The sequence below is a fragment of the Ailuropoda melanoleuca genome, chromosome 4 (assembly GCF_002007445.2).
Source record: "Ailuropoda melanoleuca isolate Jingjing chromosome 4, ASM200744v2, whole genome shotgun sequence".
Taxonomy (NCBI): domain Eukaryota; kingdom Metazoa; phylum Chordata; class Mammalia; order Carnivora; family Ursidae; genus Ailuropoda; species Ailuropoda melanoleuca.
The window spans coordinates 347214-359789 of NC_048221.1; the positions used below are offsets into that span (position 1 = coordinate 347214).

At 62.1% G+C, this 12576-nt stretch overlaps 1 protein-coding gene across 1 annotated transcript in view; it reads left to right on the top strand.

Annotated features, from left to right (window-relative positions):
* The first annotated feature begins 1860 nt into the window (after positions 1-1860).
* Positions 1861-12576, top strand: part of PTBP1 (polypyrimidine tract binding protein 1) — a 12691-nt gene continuing 1975 nt past the window's right edge. Inside the window, exons 1-12 of the mRNA XM_034659997.1 lie at positions 1861-2004; positions 4711-4741; positions 8183-8258; positions 8567-8739; positions 8820-8966; positions 9060-9230; positions 9319-9429; positions 9513-9687; positions 9937-10014; positions 10723-10871; positions 11990-12023; positions 12455-12571. Of these exons, the coding sequence (XP_034515888.1) occupies positions 1997-2004; positions 4711-4741; positions 8183-8258; positions 8567-8739; positions 8820-8966; positions 9060-9230; positions 9319-9429; positions 9513-9687; positions 9937-10014; positions 10723-10871; positions 11990-12023; positions 12455-12571 (1270 nt within the window). The 5' untranslated portion in view covers positions 1861-1996. The remainder of the gene's footprint in view (positions 2005-4710; positions 4742-8182; positions 8259-8566; positions 8740-8819; positions 8967-9059; positions 9231-9318; positions 9430-9512; positions 9688-9936; positions 10015-10722; positions 10872-11989; positions 12024-12454; positions 12572-12576) is intronic.

The window sequence follows — 12576 nt, forward strand, 5'->3', positions numbered from 1 at the left end:
GATTCCCTGCCAAGCAAAGAGCCCAATGCGGGGCTGATGTGGGCTCAACGTGGGACCCCAGGATCATGACCTGAGCTGAAGGCAGAGGCTTCCCTGACTGAGCCACCCAGGCGCCCCAGGGAGGCTGCTGTGATGAGGCACCTTGGCAAAGGCCCTGGGACAAGGGCGTTAAAGAGGGGGTGGTGTATTTGGGGGAAGAGTCTCCAAAAGGGTCAGCCACACACAGGAGGCCCGTGTAAATTAGGTCAGAACCAGGCAAGCGGCCAGTGGTGTGGGGCCTGCCGGGCTGCAAGGTGGGCCAGGACCCCTGGGAGGGCTGGGAGGGGAAGTGGGTTTTAACACCATTCTGACAGTCTAGACACTAGGCCAGCGTCAGTTGCACTCTTCTCCCCTGGGGCTGTGACACTCCCATGTTCCCCTCCCTGCCTGCTGCTATGGGGGGGGGGTACACCCCTGGCACCAGTCCCCTGAGAAGGAAGATGAGCAGCTGGCTCTGGGGGTGCCCAAAACGCAGCTCAAATGGGAGTCCTGGAGGGAGCAGGGAGCAAATCCGCGGGAATGTGTCAGAGATTCTCCTAAATCCACCGGGACATTCCTGATTAGCCATTCTGGGGCTACAGATGCAAGCGAGGTCCGGGGGCCACCGGACGGGAGGCCTCCGTGGAAATCGGCAGCAGCCCCAGTGTGCTGGAGCTCGGCGGCACGGGCGCCAGGCCCAGCGTGGGCCTGAAGCTGGCGCCGTCCCGGGACCCCAGCGCCGGACTTGCCGGTCAAAGGAAGCCAGCCTGAGAGGCAGGGCGCCTTGGCTTCCACCTAGGGCAACGAACGTCATCTCCCCGCTCCGTCTAGTCTGGTCCAGCCTAGAAACCCCTTTCTCAGCACGGACGTACGATGACCAGCGAACTGGCATCGGCACAGGGCCCTCCACTCCCGGCGCGTCCACTCGGGGGCGGGCACGGCGCCAAGCCCACCGTGCGCGCTGTGTTCGGGACCGCCCCACAGCGCTGGGGGCCCACCGCGCGGCCTCCCGGCTCGGACCCTCTGACCCCGCCCCAAGGATTACCCTCGTCGCCCCCAGCCCTCCATCAGCGTTCTCGGGAATACGTTTAGAATGTTCCCTCCTGCTGAGAAGCAGATGCACCCCTTCCTGGATATCCCAGGACAGCGGGCTTCTGCTCCGAGAGCCCGGGGCTCCGCTGTGCTCTGCGGACCTCAGTTTCCCCATCCCTGCAGCCAGGGCGAGGGCTGCGGTAGGACTTCGCTGCTCTGCGGTGAACAAAGGACAGTCGGGGGCGATCCCTGACCACATGTGCTCTCAGTATCGGAGATGAGAATGCAAACGGAGCCCTGGCTAGTCTGGGACGGGTTAAGCGGCCTCCACCTCCCCGCACGCCAACCTACGAGTAAGGTCTCAGTTGGAATCAGCCTTTTCAGCCACGTGCCCAAAAGCAAGATGGAGCCTCATAGGTTCCCTGCCCGACCCCAAAATGGCGACGCACCTCCCTGTACCCTCATGCCCGCGGACGGCTCCTGCCCGTTTGCAAGATGGCGGCAGCCTGGTGGAAAACATGCTTCCCGCCGCCTGACTCGCCACGTACCCACTCTCAAGATGGCTTCTCCCGCAAAGCCCCACGCAGGAGATCAGCTCGCTCACTGGCTCGGGCTCCTTGATATGATCCCGCCTTTTCTCCCCTCCCCCGTCTCCACGGGTCGTTTCCGCTTCGAGCCCTGACGGACGGCTGCCTTCCCCAATGGCCGCCTGCCATTCCTCTTGGCCCCACCCCCTCGAGCCGCCTCCTAGCCATTGGGAGGCGCTGGCAGGGGCCCGCGGCGCCCGCCCCGCCCCCTCTCCGTGGCGGGAGCCAATGGGCAGAGCGCGCGGGGGACGTGTTCGGGCGTCTCCGCCATTTTGTGAGTCTATAACTCGGAGCCGTTGGGTCGGTTCCTGCTATTCCGGCGCCTCCACTCCGTCCCCTGCGGGTCTCCTCTGTGTGCAATGGACGGGTGAGTATTGTCTCTCCGTGCTCCCCTACGACCTCCTCGCGCTCCATCTTTCCCCTCGCCGCCGCCCGGGTCTCCTCGGGGCCGCGGCCCGCGCGTCGCTCCGCCTCCGTCCGGGTTCGCGGGCGCCACCGGGGTCCCTCCCCTCCCTGGGCCTGGGGCGTGGGCGCGGAGGAGGCTGCCGGGGGGCGCCAGGCGGACAACGCCTCCCGGGCTTAGGGAGGGGGTGGGCCGGGCCCGAGTCCTGCTCGTTTCCGGCCTCCGCGAGCCTCGTCCCGAACGCACGCGGCGGTCGCGCGGCCCTTCCCGCTTCCCGTCCGTGTCCCGCGCGCACGCGCCAGCCTTCGCGCGCCCCGTGTGAGCCTTTCAGCTCCCCGTACCCCCTTCGCGCGCCCGGTGTGGCCCTTCCCGCTCCCCGTCGAGCCCCCGCGCTTGCGTGCGCAGCGCTCCGCGCCCCTGTTGGGCTCTGCGCGTGCGCGGTCTTTCCCGCCGCGCGGACTCTGCTCTCGGCCTCCCCCGCCCGCCGCGGGCCCGGGCGCGGCCCGGAGACGCCGCCCTCCTGCCCGGAAGGGCGCGGGCCGTTCTCCGCCCCCGCCGGCAGCCCGGCCCCTCCTCGGCTACCCACAAAGGATGGCCGCGCGCCCGGCCCGGGGACCGGGGAGGGGCCCGCCCCCCCTTTGTTCCCGCCTGCGGGGGGCGGTCCGGGCGGGCTGTTCCCTGAGCGCGAGCCGGCCCGGCGGGCGTGCGGAGACCCCGGGGCGACCCCGGCATCGGGGCGGCCGCTCGGCCCGTGCCTGCCGTGTTCGCAGCGGGGTCGTCGTGGCGCTGGCTTGTCGCAGGTCCTGAGAGTCAGGGCCGACGTGCCTGTGTCGGTGGACACTTTTGTCTTCGGACGTTAGGTTTCTGGTCGGGGTGGAAAAGGGTAGAAGCTGCCGAGAACGAAACTCGCTCTAAGCGGGGCTGTTCGCATCCCGCGTGCCCGGGGCAGTTTCCCATTCCCCCGTGGCGGGGGGGTGCCGACGTTTCTGGAGTTGGAGGGTCCTGCGGGCGGCGCTGGTTATCTTTTCCTGATCTGGAGCTTTGAGCAAGCTCTTCTTCCGCCCCTGGGCTGACCCCCGGGGCGGGGTGTGGCGGCTCGGATGCCTGGAGGGTCACGTGTCCCGGTGCCTCGGGTTAGAAATGATAGGTTTCGGGCTGAATCGAATCCAGGCCTTGAGGAAAAGTGCTGCAGCATGAGGAACTCGATCTGCTCGTGGTCCGCCTTCTGTGGGGGCCTGGCCGGACCTCCCCGGAGAAGTCCCTCCCGAGCTAGGGAGCTGTGGCTGCGGGGTCTCGGGGGTACGGTGGCCTTGCCCGTGGAAGGCTCACACGTTCTCTGCAGAAAGGCCATCTCGTGTGAAACACTTCTGTGCGTGAGGCCCTCCCAGGGAGTAGGAAGCCCGAGCCGCTCAGGGTTAGCAGCCGCGAAGCTGCGTGCCGTTCATTCTTTTGGGTTTTCTGGGAAGCTTTTTCTTGGCTCAGGGAGGTTTTTTTAAGAAATCTGTTGATATCAGTCTGTGGGCTTTTTTTTAAATAGCGGTGAGGTAAAGGCTCTGTTGTGAAGGAGTGGGAACGGCTAAGAAAGGGCAGGTGAAGGGTGCAGACCCCAGGACTACAACAGTGGTTTGGGGGCCAGGACACCGCAGGGTTTGGGTCCGGCAAGCTTGGAGGGAAGGAACCAGCAGCTCTCTGAACCAAAGAGGGAAATAGGAAATAGTACAGGAAGCTGGTCCTTGTCCAGGCCCGGGGTGCAGGTGGCTGCCCCAGGGCCTCCTGCCCGGTTTGAGACAGCCTTTCCCTGGCCGGGCCAGGGGCCATCGTGTGTCGGCATGGGTGGCTCCGTCTACAGGGCTGCCAGGCCTCAGCACACAGGTGACTAAACCCCCTTCGTGGACTGACGCTCCATGAGTCGGCTAGGCTCTGGTCCGTTTGTAGGTGCCACACCAGTGCCCTTGGACGGTACTAAGCTGAGGCGTGCAGGGCTGTGGGAACCCTCCAGTAGCCGTGTTTTCTTCCCGCCTTCCGTCTGGTCCGCCTGAGGCGGGGAGAAAGTCCAGTCACACGGAGCCAGGTTTATGAGTAACCTGTGTTAATTTTATCTGATCAGTCCAGCTGAGCTACCTCCCCTTCCTCCGGAACCTTCCATCTTTCCAGTGTTGTGCTCCCCCCCATCCAGACTTCTGGCCCCAGCGGCCTGTGAGCCCCCTCTCCCACTGGTCTATCCTGTTGGAAAATGTTCCTGAAGTGCTTCCACCTTTTATAAAGCAGACCACAATACTTGAACCTCAAAGTCAAGGGTCCCTCCTGGGGGTTTTGAAGGGGGGGTGTCTTTGTTTTGGGCAGGTCTGGAGGCGGGGCCTGGGGTCCTGCTGGGAGGGAGGGGAGCTGAAAGACAATGGTGGCTCCTTTTCAAGTTGAGGTTAGTTAGTGGACGATGCTCACTTCACTGCCTTCAGCGGTCTAGTTAGCAGAGGGTCTCAAGGAGGGGGCGATGTTGTGCAGCCAGAGGTCAAGCTCGTGGCCATGGGGGGACTGCCCAACATCCTGGTGGCAGCGGCTCTGGGCTCCCTCAACCCCTGGGACAGGGAGGGCCTCTCCTGTCCGGCTTTTCCCGCCTGCTGAGATGGATAGCGCACCTGGCTAACTGTTGTCCTTTTTCTCTCTCTACAGCATTGTCCCAGATATAGCAGTTGGTACAAAGGTAGGCACTTCTGGCTTGGCTTCCTCGTTATGCCTGCTCAGCCTGAGTTTGCACTGATCGCGTGGGCCGGCACCACCTCTGACCCCAGTGCCCCTGTGTGTCCCATCTGCAGGCCCTTCCCTCTGCCTGGCGGCATCAAATCCGTCCCAGGCTGTGTGTCTCGGGCCTTGTGGGCTCACCGGCCCCTCAGCAGCAAATGCCCCTTTGACCTTAGTTTGGGTCCCTCTTTCCTGCCCTGAAGTTGAGAGCTGACAAGCGGCTGCTTTTACCAGCTCACGGTCGAAGCAGGCTGTGCCATGGGGCTGACAGGGGCCTCTGTCCACGGAGGTTTTGAGCACCTTTGGTTTGATGTGGGCCGCGTCAAAATCTGGTTACGCTCCCAAGCAGCTTGTGGGGTGGGTGGTGGGACTGGGGGGCACATGGGGTTCTGGGCGGTTGGGGGCTGCTTCTGATGGTGCTAAGGTTTCCATGGTTTTTGCTGTGAATAATTCCATAGCCTTTTTGAACTAAAGGGAAAGGAGAGCCCTGCACCCTTTCTGTGCAGGAGTCCAGTTGCTTGTGTGTGAACAGTAAGGAAAGCAAGCAGTGGGGCACAAAGTTGGCGGGAGTACTCTCCCCACAGGAAGTGGGACCCAGGTGGTTCTGCGNCCCCCCCCCCCCCCCCCCCCCCCCCCGCTGAGGACCAGGCCTGTGTGTGCCCAGGAATGTGACCTCCAGGGGCATGCTGGGGCTGCTTGCAAGCCCTGCTGGTTAGTTGGTGACCAGCTCTGTGTCCTGGCAGTGGCTGGGAGCTGGGGGAGTCCCCCCTCCCCAGCCTCGGTTCCTGATCTCCCTGCAGGTGGCTCAGGTGACCTGAGCAGGCAGCCAGATGGTTTCTGGTCAGTCGGCCATGATGCCTGGGCTGGATTTCACTTTTCCCAAGTGGGTTTTTGTCTTCACACGTTGTCTGTCCTGATCTTCCTGCTGATAAAACCTGTTTGTTCAGTGGCAGGAAGGGGGAGAGGGACTTTCGTGTGGAGTATTGGTAACAGTCACAGAAGATGTCTGGATTGCGAGTAGTTCTCCCCTTTTCTGTGGGAGCTGCTTTTCAGCAGCTGTTCTCGGAATGGCCCCCTCTTGGCCATCCTGTTCCCAGGGGACCTTTGCTTCCAGAATCAAACCTGCACAGACCGAAACACTGGGGGTGCTCTGCTTGGAGGGGGGCATCTCTATCCTGCGGTGCTGAGGCTCTCTGCCACCACATCCCCCCGAACCTGTGCCTGACCTACCAGGAGGGGCAGGACCAGCTGTGCAGGAAGTGAGTGCTGTCAGGGTTCTTGGCTGTTACTGTCGATGGAAGAGAAGGTCCCCACACAGGCTGTTTGCAGCAGAGCTGCCCTGAGGTCAGCAAGTACACACTTGAGAGGTTTCTTCCTGTTGTTGATAAATGGACTGCAGGCTAGATGCTAGTGTGACCTCTGCAAGTGCCAGCTAGGAAGAGCTCCTGGCTCTGGTTGTGGCCTCAGTGTGGCTGTGTCTCCTGGCTTGGCCCAGCTGTGCACAGGATTCTGCCCCGCGACCTGTCTGTGCCCTTGCGGGCAGTCACCCCTCGGTGTCCCTGTGCTGCAGGGTGCTGCTGGACACCCCAGGCCCGGGTCTTGGCGGTGGGGCATGGGAGTGGGGGCTGACAAGTGGGCACTTTGTCCTCAGAGACGCTGTGGGGTGGGGAGGATGGCCACGCACGAGTGCTGCCACTCGTGGAAGTCCAGCCCCACCCATCCCTTGTCAAAAGCGGGGGCCCAGGAGCCTGTGGGGGCAGGTAAGGGCCCCTGAGTCCAGAGACAGAAGGGGCTTTGCCGCGGCTCACGCAGGTGGGACGTGGACGCCCCTCCCTGTGGTGTGTTTCCTAGACGCTTGGGGATCCTGTGTGTGGGCCTCACTCGGGGCCTTGAAGCACAGTCTGCGACTGGTTGGTGGTTTTTAACGTTTTACTTCATTGTGGCCGAGTTCGGCTTGGGACCAGGTCTGACTGTTCCTTTCTGAGCTGTGGTGCCGATCTGTGGGCACTTGTCTCCGTATCAGTGGCAGCTTAGGGCCCATGGACTCCAGAGTTGTGGGCTGGGGGGATCTCTGCAGGTGCTGGCCCATCCTGGGGTCAGGGTTTGGGGACAAGCCCACTGTAGTTACCTCAGCCTCGTGGGGCAGCTGTCCCTGATTCCGATAGGCAGTTTGTAAACGCCTCGGGATTCCCTCAGCTGGTCTCATCGGCTGCTGGGTGTGGAGGTCCTGAGGGGTTCTAGGGCACCCCAGCACCTGCCGGTGGCGGGGCGGGGGGAGCGGCCCCTGGCCGTTATTACATGGCTGTGTGTGTAAGTGGCCACTGAGGCGGCAACTTGGAGGAGGGGCAGATAGGGTGCCCTTGAGGCCCAGGTGGGCTGGTCTTTCCTGTTCCTGCCACTAGAGGGCAGGGGCCTTGGAACTTCCTGGCTCCTAGTTTTGCATGCAGAGATTCCCTTTAAGGAGTTAACTCCTGGTTCCTGGTGATGGAGCCCTGGGCCACAGAGGGCAGAAATGTGCAGTGGGAGCCAAATCCTTGCAGCTTGCAGGGTTTCTGGTTGAGGAGTGCTTGTGTCCCGAGTGGTCCCTCACCTTGTAGAGTGGTTCTGTCCTCAGGCCTCACCTAGTGGGAGGGATGGCTACCTGCTTCCTAGGCCCTGGGTCCATCCGATGCGGTTCTAGGGAGTGGGCCCAGTCGCACGGAGACCAAGGAGTGAACACCCTCAGGACATGAACACAGGTTGTGGAGAAATGGCAGCAGATGACAAGTCACAGGGAGCAGTGCACAAATGGGCACTGGGGAGCTTCCTGGGTCCCTTTACGGGCTCACCCAGGCACCCCTGCCCCTCACTGGACAGCACCGCCTGCCGTGTGGAGAGCTAGTATTTCTGTCTGTCTGAAAGCCATGAGGGCAAGGCTCAGGTTCCCTCCGACGCCTGGAAAATAGGGCAGGCTCCTGTGGCTGAGCGAGTGGCTGCAGCGTGACAAGGGGGCTTTGTTCCCTGGGCCTGCCAACGGCCCTGTGGTCGTGGAAGACGGTCCCCCAGTCTTGATGGGGGCAGGGCTACAGCTGAGCTCCAGGACAGAGTGGGGCTGGGCTCAGCCCCATGGGGCTGTTGGCATGAGGCCCTGCCCGCACATGGGAAGGGTCCGTTCAGAACGTGGAATGGAAGTGAAATAGGGGCAAAGACCCTCTAGGTGGCAGGCCCCCCAACCCCCCCCCCCCTTAGAGAAGGAGCAGTTTCTTAGGGTTAGGACCTTGAGGCCATGGCGAGGGAGGAGTGGTCACAGTTTTGGGTGTGGTCTTTTCTCAAGGCCAAGCTGCAGCGGAGAGGTGGGCACAGGGGGTCTTGGGGAGGGCGTCTGGTGTCCTGCTCTGCTCCACACACCCCCTCTCTCTTCCAGCGGGGATCCGACGAGCTTTTCTCTGCCTGTGTCACTAACGGACCCTTTATCATGAGCAGCAGCTCGGCGTCTGCAGGTAAGCCGTTGAGTACCATCCCTCGTTCCTGCCCGAGGGCTCCTCCCGTACGGTCAGGTGTGCTCTGCTGCGTGGGATGAATCGAGCCGGGCCATTGTGACCCGGAGCCCCTTTCATTCTCACCTGACTTCCCTGTGGACGGACGGACGGACGGACGGGCAGGCGGGTGGATACCAGGCGTGGGGACTACTTTTTCCTCACGGGGGCCTCCCAGAGTCAGGAAGGAAGCTGGTTCTGGGGAGAGGGGCGGCTTGGTTGATGGGAGCCTGGACGGTGCTCTACACTCTACAAGCCACTCCTCTTTTCAGCAAATGGGAACGACAGCAAGAAGTTTAAGGGCGACAACAGAAGTGCAGGCGTGCCCTCCAGAGTGATCCACATCCGGAAGCTCCCCGGCGACGTCACCGAGGGCGAGGTCATTTCCCTGGGGCTGCCCTTCGGGAAGGTCACCAACCTCCTGATGCTGAAAGGGAAGAATCAGGTACCTGCCTCAGGGGTGCGAGCCTCTTTCCCGGGAAGGCCCCAGGGGTCTGGTCCCAGCTCATGCCTCTGCCCTGCCAGGCCTTCATCGAGATGAACACAGAGGAGGCTGCCAACACCATGGTGAACTATTACACCTCCGTGACGCCCGTGCTGCGAGGCCAGCCCATCTACATCCAGTTCTCCAACCACAAAGAGCTCAAGACGGACAGCTCGCCCAACCAGGCAGTGCGTCACCGGGGCCGGGGTAGGGCTGGAGTCGGGTGAGGACGTGGCCTGTGGCGTGGGACTCCTGGCCATAACTGCCTCTCTGCCCCGCAGCGGGCCCAGGCAGCACTGCAGGCGGTGAACTCGGTGCAGTCAGGAAACTTGGCCCTGGCCGCCTCGGCTGCCGCGGTGGATGCCGGGATGGCCATGGCCGGCCAGAGCCCAGTGCTCCGGATCATCGTGGAGAACCTGTTCTACCCAGTGACTTTGGACGTGCTCCACCAGGTGAGGCGACGGGGGTGTGCAGCTACCTCAGGTCCTGGTCTGGACCACGGGGTCACTGGGCCGAGGCTGACCGCCCCTCCTCTCACAGATCTTCTCCAAGTTTGGCACGGTTCTGAAGATCATCACTTTCACCAAGAATAACCAGTTCCAGGCGCTGCTGCAGTACGCCGACCCCGTGAGCGCCCAGCACGCCAAGCTGGTGAGTGGGCCCCCGGGATGCCTGGCCTGGCCGGCACACAGCCCCCCGTCGCTCACGGCCCTCCCCCTGCCCTCTCCCCACAGTCTCTGGACGGACAGAACATCTACAATGCTTGCTGTACGCTCCGCATCGACTTCTCCAAGCTCACCAGCCTCAACGTCAAATACAACAATGACAAGAGTCGTGATTACACGCGCCCTGACCTGCCCTCCGGTGACAGCCAGCCCTCGCTGGACCAGACCATGGCTGCCGCCTTTGGTAAGACACCCGGCGTGGTGCCCAAAACCACCGTGTGCCGTGGGCGGCGAGGATGTGCAGCTCAGTCTCAGTGCCCCAGGCGCCCCGTGACGCTGACTCTGTGCCCAGGGAGGTTGGTGCGTGCTGCTGCTTACGTGGCCAGCACAGCGCACGGCCCGGACCGCCCACTGGGTGTGGGGCCGCGGACACACAGCCCTTGCTCGCGGTGGAGGTGGTGGGTGCGATGATTAGTGTCTCATTTGTTTCTAGGTGCACCTGGTATAATGTCAGCCTCTCCGTATGCAGGAGCTGGTTTCCCTCCCACCTTTGCAATTCCTCAAGCTGCAGGTACTCAAACACTTGACCTCTGTCCCCACCGTCGATTGTGCATGCCCACACACCTTTCCAGTAGCTCTGCTTCCACGGGCAGCTGACGTGGGCGCAGTCTCGGGGGGAGCCCGCCTTCCTGGGTGCGGGTCTCTGGGTTCCCCGAGGAGCCTGGACAGGGCCGTCGTAGGACAGGGCCATGCAGAGGACCCGCTAACCCCCCAGTCTTGGTCTGGTTCCCTTAAAGCACCTCCCGGGCGAGGACGAGCGCGCACGGTGGTTGGAGGGATGTGTCCCTAGTAGATGAATTTAAGTGGCCTGGTAAGCAGAGTGGCATGAGCCAGGTGGGCACACCTGAGCGTCCCTCCCAGGGGCCGGCCTGCCCTAGTGACGGGCACGGGCCTGCTGCGTCCCGCCCGGTTGTCGTCTGCATGGTGATGGGCGCCTGCATGCACGCACGGCCGAGGCCCGCCTGGGGCTCGATTCTGCATCCACTGAGCGGAGCTTTTGTACTGTTCGGCGCATGTAGACAGGTCCAAACCCGGTGCGACCTGTGCTGTGAGGAGACGGAGGAGGAGCCCGCAAGGCAGCACGATGGGCACCAGGCCGAGAGTGGCCACGGGCACCTCCTGCGTGTTTCCTTTGCATGAGGACAGGCAGGACCTGTGCTCGCCTTTGGCGGAGGATGGTGGACACTCCTACTCATCTTCTGACCACCTTTCTCTCCAGGTCTCTCTGTTCCTAACGTGCATGGGGCCCTGGCGCCTCTGGCCATCCCATCGGCGGCGGCGGCGGCGGCAGCGGCCGGGCGGATCGCCATCCCAGGCCTGGCAGGGGCAGGGAATTCCGTCCTGCTGGTCAGCAACCTCAACCCCGAGGTACGTGCCTCTTCCTTCCAGCCTGTTGGTCCCGGAAGCACGAGCGGGGGAGTCACACTCTGGGGTCTTAGTGCAAACGGCAGCAGGCTGAGCTCCTGTCAGCCCTGGGGTTCCTCGGGGGTCTCGCCCCGGTCGCGGTGCAGCCCCTCTGCGCTGGTCCGCTCACTGCCTCCTTCCTTGGCGCTCAGAGTTCTCTTGTTCTCCTTTATCCCTTGGTTTATGTTTCCAGTTCTGTAATATTCAGAGTTGAAATGTTTTTTGATACGTGAAAGCAGTCCTTATAATTTCTAGCCACACAAAGCGCGGTCTGCAGAGGCCCTCCGGACGCCTCTGTCGGAGGGGTGCCGCCCCACAGCCACAGTCCCAGGGATGGCGAGCCCGTGCCCGTCCCCGTGGCTGCATTTTGCTCCGAGCGAGCTCGGGTGAGCTGCGGTCTTTAACTCTTGAAAGATGGGACCGGCTTTAATGAGCGTTTCAGACTGTTCTGTCATCTGTCTGCCCCTCCTGTGACTTCCTGGCCTGAGGTGGCCGGCCAGCGGCTCCTCTGGGCCCGACACTAGCGAAGCCCTCCTCTAACAGACTCGCTCCGCCCTGTGCTTGTGTGAGCCTGGTGCGGAGGCCCGCCTGCTGCGGCGAGCAGGAGGCGGGAGGCGGCCCTGAGCAGCTGGGTGCCCGCTGCGGGGAAGGGCACTCTCCTGCCTGTGTCCGCGAGGTGAACCTGTGACTTGTAATGTGTGTAGATCTTGACTGATGGAGCGCTCGTGTTTCTTACGTATTTACTGACCTGTGTTTTTTTGCTACTTTTTTTCTTTCCTCCCTCCCCCTTTCCCGATCCTCCTTGCCCCGATCCGGAATCTCTTTGCCAACTGACCGCACGGCACTTCTGCTTCCTGTTGTTGCTTGAACAAAACAAAACCATAAATAAATAAACAAAATTCCCCCTCAAACCCTGCTCTCCGGAAACCAACCTGCCCTTGAATATTAACATCCTGACAACTTCATCATCCATCAACCTGCACGCCTGCGGGGCTGCCTCCTCGTGGTGGACGATTGGCAACTCGCCCCCTGACCTCTCCCTTTCCCTGTCCCTCGCTGCCTTGCTCTGCTGTCCTCTAAAGAGAGTCACACCCCAAAGCCTCTTTATTCTTTTCGGTATGTTATCATTCACACTTTTATTACCTTGTTTTCATTTAATGGAGGTTATTTTGGACGCCCTAAGATGTACTATGAGTTTGCAGTTGGGCCTTCTGCCTCGTTACGTGGCTTGCCTTCGGTTTGCGTATTTATTCTGATTCCGTAGACGCATGGTTTATTGCCCCGCATGCTTTTCGAAGAGTTAAAACGTGTTGGTAGCATGCTAAAGTGATGGCTCTTGGCAATTGACCTTTCCTGGATTTTATGACTTCTCTGCTGAAGGTAGTCTCCTGGTAACATTCCCTGTGACTAGAGGCAGGTGCCCAAAGGCAGAATAAGCAAACCTTCGGGAAGAGCCAGCCCTGTGCGGGGTGTGCGGGGCGTGGGGGCTGGCGGGGGAGGCGGCCGCGGGGCCCAGGCGGCTCAGTGCCCGTCCCTGCGTCTTGAAGGCGTGTACGGCGACGTGCAGCGGGTAAAGATCCTGTTCAACAAGAAGGAGAACGCCCTGGTGCAGATGGCCGACGGGAGCCAGGCGCAGCTGGGTGAGGCGGCGGGGCCTGCGGGGGGCGGG